The sequence below is a fragment of the Cibotium barometz genome, chromosome 18 (assembly GCF_041138505.1).
Source record: "Cibotium barometz isolate CiBa-2024 chromosome 18, ASM4113850v1, whole genome shotgun sequence".
NCBI lineage: Eukaryota > Viridiplantae > Streptophyta > Polypodiopsida > Cyatheales > Cibotiaceae > Cibotium > Cibotium barometz.
In genome coordinates this window covers 29,980,494-29,988,108 of record NC_141063.1, presented here as the reverse complement: position 1 = coordinate 29,988,108, position 7,615 = coordinate 29,980,494, and the positions used below count along the sequence as shown (strand labels likewise).

The following is a 7,615-nucleotide window of genomic DNA, read 5'->3' as shown; positions in this document are numbered from 1 at the left end:
ATTAGGAGTTAATTGAAAATGGTATAAGGGACCTTAGCCTAAGGGTCTACATTTTCAGAATTTTTGGATTATGGTCCAATTAAGGTTCCAATGGGCCAATTGGATTAATCCAAGTGTTGGGATCAGATAAATCCAAAGAATAAAAGAAAATACCCAAAAATGAGTAAATGCTGACATAAGATGAAGAGTTGTCTGAGTACAAGGTTTATTAGTTAACTATATTAAAAATAATTTATTTCTTCCATCTCTTTAGAAGTAAAGAATAGAATCTTGTATTGAGTTTTTAGGATACTCTATTCAAATCCAATATCAGTGTAGATGAGAGAATATGGCAAGCCTAGAAAACAAAACTAGCACATCACAAACATTACAATTTAAATGATATTGTGAAAAACATTTTTCATCAATCTTGATAGTCAGGTCGGCGTTGAGGGAGATGACTACTTTATACTTGATTCCACTCTATATTGCATTATGTTGTAGTGGTAGAGGAGAAGATGAACAACTCTCCATCATAAAATCCACACATGTTGCAGGACCTTTATCTGTGTTTCTAGGGTCTTCTAGTGATGATGACCGTGAGACATCCTCGAAGAGTAGAAATCTCAAATCCAACCTTTAAGAAAAACCAAATGGATGCTTGAAGAAGAATAAACATGTAGAGGACTCGTAAAATTTGGTTTTTTTTACTAGATGAGCTAATCAAATAGGATGTATATTTCAAAGTATCGTACTAGTCTCATGGAGTAATAATTGCAGCCATCAAATTTGTTGTGTAGACTCATCAACATAATCAACCATAAGGAGATCATCATTGAAATACCAAGTAAATATGATGGAGATGTAATTTTTCAATTCCCACCTACATTTGGAATATTTTCGAGCATATCCAATGGAGCATAAATATGATGGGTACCTTTGGACAAGAAAAAACCCAAGTTGAGTTAACGTCTAGGTGTGTGCATGCTACAATGCCAAAGGCTTACATACCCAAAATAGCTCAACATAAAGTGTCATGATATGATATATTAAAGGCCCGAGATGCTGGGTCGGCTAACATTTAGAACAAAACAAACGAACAGACGATTCGCCGTTACCAGGGCCGTTCGACTGACACTAGAAAGGCTACTCCTGCCTTGCAATATCCCGCTTCTGACAGCAGGCGGCGGGTTTATTAGCTAATAAATTAGCAGTGTGTGGTTATAGATGATTGGAAAATTTGAGTGATTTGTTAATATTATTTTAGAAGTTATTGGAATTATTGATCTAGTTGCATTGTTTGGAGCTATTGATTTTGTCTTTAATAAAACAATCTTTTGTCTCTAGTGTATTAATAGTTTCATTTTTTCAAATTTGGGATCGTCTTACATATTATCATCTTTATAAATTTTTGAAATACTATGAGCTTCTAGTTTTAATAATTAAGAGAAAAAAAAAGAGTTATTATCATCTTTACAAGTTTTTGAAGTACTGTGAGCTTCCAATTTTAATAATTGCAAGACAAAAGAGACTTAATCAAAAGCTTGCAAGAAATTCATTAGAAGGTTGTGGTGTGGCTAAATCTTGCAAAAAAATATTCCCCCTTGGTGTAGGTTCACATCACATTTGTTCAGGCTCATGTCACATTTAAATTTTGCAAGACTCACATAGCCAACAAGAGAGTTGTTTGTGTAGTGATGGGCCTAATTTTTCTTATTTTCCTTAATAGTCCCTTGGACTTGTTTAGGGATGTTTATTATTCGAAGTTCCAGTGCATGGGGTTTTATGCTGCTTTGTTAATTATTGCTTTGAAGTGCTCTATTGCTACCAAATTCATTCAATTCAAAAAGAAGAAGAAAAAAGCAATGTTCCACACTCTAATATGTAAGAATAGAGTTTCTAGCCAAGGTTTTGAAGTGGTCTCAACCCTATTCATTAAGGCTAGGGAAGGGCCTAAAATAAAAATAGCCACCAAGAAATGTTTCCCCTTCCAAAACACTACAAATAGAATGTCCTAAAACCACCAATCTTGTATTTACCTAGTTTGTTAATCATCAAGTGGTTGTAAATTTAAAAAATATATATTTTTGAAAACTTTCCTGGATTCATCTAGGTATATATATAATTAGTGATAAGATGGATTTTTGCCAGGAAGGTGGCCGCTGCTGCTTCACGACGCCCCCCCCCCCCGCTCTCTTCCTCCCTTTCGCCTCCCTCTCTTCCTCCCTTTCGCCTCCTCTCTCTCCTTCTTTTCAGCAGCAGCAGACATGAATGGCGGAGGCATCCTCTTCGTATAGCAGAGGGACTCTACTGAAGCCCCCTTGCCTGCCCCTGTGATGCCCCCGCTGTTCGACTCTCTCGCACCGACGGACGAGGTTGAGCGGGCTTCATCATCGAGATTGAGCGACTCCAACAATATTCTGTCATTGGAAAAGTCATCGGGCAGACCCAACCGTGGCGAGCTTCGAGATCTTCTTCACTGATGTGGGAAAAATCACTGATATACAGTTGCTCAGTCGTGGTTTCTACCAGATTGAGTTCGAGTCCCAGGAGGCAGCCCCACGCATTCTACAGATGTCTCCATTGGCTGTATTCAACCCTTCCTCTACTGACCCGCACCCCGCATCCCTCGCCTGTGTCCGCCCCTTCACCTAACCTTCATCCACCCGCCTTCCCCCCTCTAGTTGTTCCTCGCACCACACCCACTGTTACCCCTCCCACTGGCCCAGCTCCCACACCTCCTGGCAATGCTCGACGGTCTTTACAGAGCTCCTTCTTGGTGAGCAGAGCTGCACAGGAGGGTAGCTCCTCTCCTCGTCCCCTAGTGGTGATCCCCCATGGCTGCTATTCCACCTGGATTAGCTTCTTTTGACTGTCACCTGTGGGGCGAGAGGTTTGGGTATGAGTTCACTAGACACTTCGGTGAACTTGATGACAGTAGGCCGACTACTCGTCTGAGGGTGCATGTAGCGATTCTTGCCTCACATGGGGCAATAGCCATTGACTCGGCAGTGGCCTTCTCCTTCCCACTTTGTGGCAGCTCACAGACAGATTGGACTATCTCAGCTACTATGCGATTCATGCGTGCACCAGATCATTGAATTTTCACACCATCTTGGTGGAGAGTTGGAGTGCACAGAATTGCTTGCTTACTTCTGGGATTTGGTTAAGTTTATGGTGGTGCCAGGCTCACCAGAGGCCACTGAGCAACATATTGTCATGTATTTGATTGTGGACTCCAGGATGACTCCAGGCTATGTATATGTACATGAGGATGAGGCTCCACATGACCTTGCCAGAGAGTTGGCCAATGAGACTTGGAGTTGCTTGAGACAGGCCTTGAGAGGTCGCTTTTCAAGATTTAGGGGACGTTTGGACTCGGATTTCTCTCCGTCCAAACCTATCTCCAAGATTGCTCGGCTAGCGGCTGTGGCCGCCTCCTGACCATGAGGATCATCTCATAGAATGTACAGGGGCTTGGAGGTTCCAATTTTATGCGATACCGTGGGCGTCTGCGCGCCAGGAGATGATGCATTGCTTGACTGGTGGTCTAGTGGATGTTCTTATGTTGTAGAAGGATCATTTGTCAGAGAACCGCATTCGGCGTTGTGGCCAGCTTATGCATAAACACTCTGAGGTGTTTTGGTCAGCATCGTTTGGACCCTCTGGTATTCAGGGGGGAGTATGTATGTCTATTGCGGATACTTGGCGGGCTGCCATCATTGACAGAGGCATTATTATTCCTGGCAGAGCACAGTGGATGATTTTTCAGTGGGGAGAGATCAGGCTTGGTCTCCTGAACCTATATGCCCCGAATCATGAGAGTGCTCGTGCAGAGTTTTGGACACAGATTGATGTTGCTTTACCTTGAGCTGATGAGTGGCGTACTGGGGTGACTTCAACATGATTGAAGCACCTGAGGACAGATGTGGTGGTAGCCAGACCACTGTACATGGCACAGAGCTTGCAGCATGGGAGCGATTATGTATGACATTGAGGATTGTTGATGTATGGCATTCTGAGGGCTTTGCACAAGAGCGAGGTAGTCTCCTCTTTTCTCGTTCAGATCGGCGGATTGGCAGCACGAACCTCTCTCAGATTGACAGGATGTATGCTAGTGATCTACTTGTGGACAGAGGAGGTTCTGTGGAGATTCTTGCTAGTACTTGTATGTCAGATCATGCGCCAGTTTTGTTGGTTCTCTCCGAGGGGGATAGGAGATTCTCCCAGTCGATGCGTATCCCAGAGAATGTACAGCTTGATGAGAACCTGGCTGAGCAGATTGAGCAGATTTGGATTCGAACTTAGTCGAAGTCGGAATCACGGGCACAGTCATTGTCGATGGGCCTTGAGCAGATTAGTGAGGAGACGATTAGCGCACACTAGAGAGGCTGAGCGCCGGCTACACAGGAGTGTTGCCTCCCTTTAGAGATTGATTGAGTGTCATCCGGATAGTGAGTGGGCGGGGACACAGTTGGCTCAGGCGGCACAGCAGGAGCTTCGCGAGACAGAGGAGCGCAGGCATGATTTTCTGTTTCACAGACAGGCGGCTCAGTCGATTCAGGTAGGGGACCGCGTGATTGGGGAGTTCTTTTCGATTACTGGACCTTGACACTCTAGAGCAGGAGTGCGACGGCTCCGTAGGGCTGATGGTACTATGGCCACGGAACCTGAAGAGATGCAAGAGATTGCTACGCAGTTCTACCGTGAGTTATTGATAGAGGAGGCTCCTTCACCGACTTGCATGGAGAGCCGAGAGCAGGTTTTGAGATATGTTCGCATGATAGTGATGACTGATGATATGCGCTTGTAGCTATTGGCCCCTTTTTCATGCAATGAGTTACATGAGGCTTTGTGCTCTTTGGCACGAGACAGTTGTCCAGGAGAGGATGGTCTTCTTCCCTCTTTTTTCTTGCGACATTGGGATCTTTTGAAGGTGGGGCTGAGGCTTGCCTTCCAAGAGATGATGGACAGTGGTATGATGCCTGAGGCCCTATCTGAGGGGTTGATTTGCCTTATTCCCAAGGAGGGAGGAAACGCCGAGGAGATTAGACAGTGGCGGCCGATCTCACGATCTTGAACTCTGCCTACAAAATTATTGCTAAGGCCTTGAGTTTGAGATTGCAGCCTATGCTAGACAACCTCATCCACCCTACCCAGACTAGTTTTGTCAAGGGCCGTAGCATCCTTGATAATATCTTTACTTTTTGTTGGGAGGCTGTTTCACTTGCTCGTATGAGGGAAGAGCCCTTGGCAGTGCTATTGCTTGATTTTGAGAAAGCCTATGATCGTGTGGATTGGGCTTTTCTCGAGGCCACTATGCTTTGGATGGGTTTCCCTGAGGCTTGGATCAGGGGTGTGGCTACACTTTATAGATCCGCTCATAGCTAGGTCTTGTTGGCTGGGGAGCATGGGGAGCGCTTCTTCCTTTCTCGTTCGGTCCGCGACAAGGATGCCCTCTAGTGCCCATGCTCTTCCTTTTCTTTGTTGAGGCGATGAGCTCTTACTTGACTGCACAGGATACAGCCTACAGGGCCTCCGTCTCTCGATGAGGGAAGAGGAGTTACTGGATTCAAAGTTCGCAGATGATACAGCAGTTTACTTGCATGGCCATGCGGCCAATTTGACTCGTTTTCAGGATGCTTTAGAGCAGTTTTGTGATGCCTCTGGTGTGCCAAGAATAATTGGCACAAATCATGCGGCTTTTGGGTCAGTAGAGATGAGGTATTGTCGTGGCGACCTAGCATGTAGTTTCAGTGGATTCCCCTGGCACGGCGGTGCGGTATCTGGGATGCCATGTCGGACTTGATTTGACAACAATCGAGCAACAGATTGCTCCTTTACTTTTGAGCATTCAGCGGAAGCTTCTTTTCTGGAGCTCTGCGAGACTTTCTTTGGCTGGGCTGGTGGTAGTGGCGAATCAGGTGCTTTTGGCCACCATGTGGTACATTACTCCCTGCTGGATATTCTCAGGCTCATGTATCAGCTAGGTTCAGCGCCGCCTGATCAGGAGTTTTCTATGGTCTGGGAGAAACGGAGGGCCAGCCAGGGCCAAAGTTGCTTGGCCAGTTATCACTTTACCGACAAGGTCTAGGGATTGTGGACACAACTTGCCAGAGCCGAGCGCTTTTGGGCAAGCTTATTGTTCGAGGACTCTTACTAGGCGCTAAGCCTTGGAAGGAGCTCCTCTTACACAGACTTGGTAGATGCACTCCAGCTACTACAGGAGGCCCGTGTGGCAGGCAGAGGTCCGATGGATTTTCACAGAGATGCGCAGAGTTGGTTTCCCGCGGAGGACTGAGGACTGAGGAATAGATTTGCATGCAATTTGTTGAGGACATGGGAGCAGCCACTATGCCCTGCTTTGATCCAGACTCCTCCCTCTTGCACTGAGGAGATCATGAGACATCCCCTGGTTTGGAATCCACAGGTTCGGACAGATAGAGGCTACATGGTTGGATCCAGACTGCATGTCTCTTGGGGAGCTTTGACTGCTGGACTTGCTCGGTGCCTTGGTGATTGGATACAGTTTCAGCAGCTTCCTAAGGAGTAGCAGAGTTTGAGGCTTGCAGGTTTGAGGGGTGTTCCACAGATGATTAGTGATATTGAGGCAGCAGTGCCAGGGACTTGGTTATAGCCCAGGATTCAGACTCCACCCACCTGGATGGGGGCATTCACGCGTTTGGAGATACTCATTGCAGTGAGAGGCTGCTCTGGGGATTGCACATTTTTCTTTGAGGTGGGTGAGGGTGGGCGACTTCACAAAGTCATGACTGAGTCGGAGCTTGTGGTTGACTGCATCTTTCAGCGGATCCGAGTAGTAGGATCTTGTGACTGACTTTGGCATGGTGACCCAAACCTGAAGGCCATCACCGTAGACTCTGAGTGGCGCCTTTGGGCATGGGAGGCCCGACCACTGGCCCGTCTCTATAGTGGGACCCAGGCGAGTGGCAGTGGAGAGACCCTTTTGCCTCGGCAGAGAGACCGTCCACGCCGTTCTTTCAGTATTTGGCACGGCTTGGCAGACATATTTTGCTAGCTCAGCGATAGGTCAGTCCAGCTGCTGCAGAGCATTGGCGGCGTGAGGGCATTCAGCAGAGTTCCTGACTGCATTCTGGCAGCGCATTTGGAGTAGTAGACAGCCCAGGTGTACGGTTACCTTTCAGTGGTGGCTGGTTGCTCATAGAGCCATTGCTGTGGGCACTTGGCTCAGTTTCGGTGGTAGACCACCAGATTGCTCCGCTTGTGGCACCCACAGGCGGAGACACAAAGGCACTGCCTCTAGGATTGCACTCTTGCACAACAAATCTGGTGACGGATTTTGCGATTATAGAGCCACCTTGGGGGTGACCAGATCTTTACATGGGGTGCCGTGGCTTGGAGCACTCTTTCAGGACCCGCGCTGTGATATGAGATGACAGCAGATAGTCTTGCTCTTCAGGCTCAGCGAGGTCACCTTCTTCCACTTCAGGTTCCAGACTTCAGCACTGCTTTATGGTCAGGAGAGGGCGATCCTCGATGGGAGCTCATTAGCAGCCTGGCACTTTGGTTTGTATGGCGGGCACGGTGCAGACACATCTTTGAGCAGAGGGTCATTCCACCAGCTGAGACTGTTCGGGACTTTTGGCTGAAGCTT

At 47.0% G+C, this 7,615-nt stretch overlaps 1 protein-coding gene and 1 pseudogene across 1 annotated transcript; both read left to right on the top strand.

Moving 5' to 3' along the window:
- The first annotated feature begins 3,882 nt into the window (after positions 1 to 3,882).
- On the top strand, positions 3,883 to 4,591 carry LOC147629184 (uncharacterized). Its single transcript, XM_086812870.1, has 2 exons — positions 3,883 to 4,286; positions 4,435 to 4,591. The coding sequence occupies exons 1-2, from the start codon at positions 3,883 to 3,885 to the stop codon at positions 4,589 to 4,591; spliced, it is 561 nt and encodes a 186-aa protein (XP_086668996.1).
- Positions 4,592 to 6,643: 2,052 nt separating this feature from the next.
- The window catches only part of LOC147629183 (uncharacterized), a 1,053-nt pseudogene continuing 81 nt past the window's right edge, over positions 6,644 to 7,615 (top strand).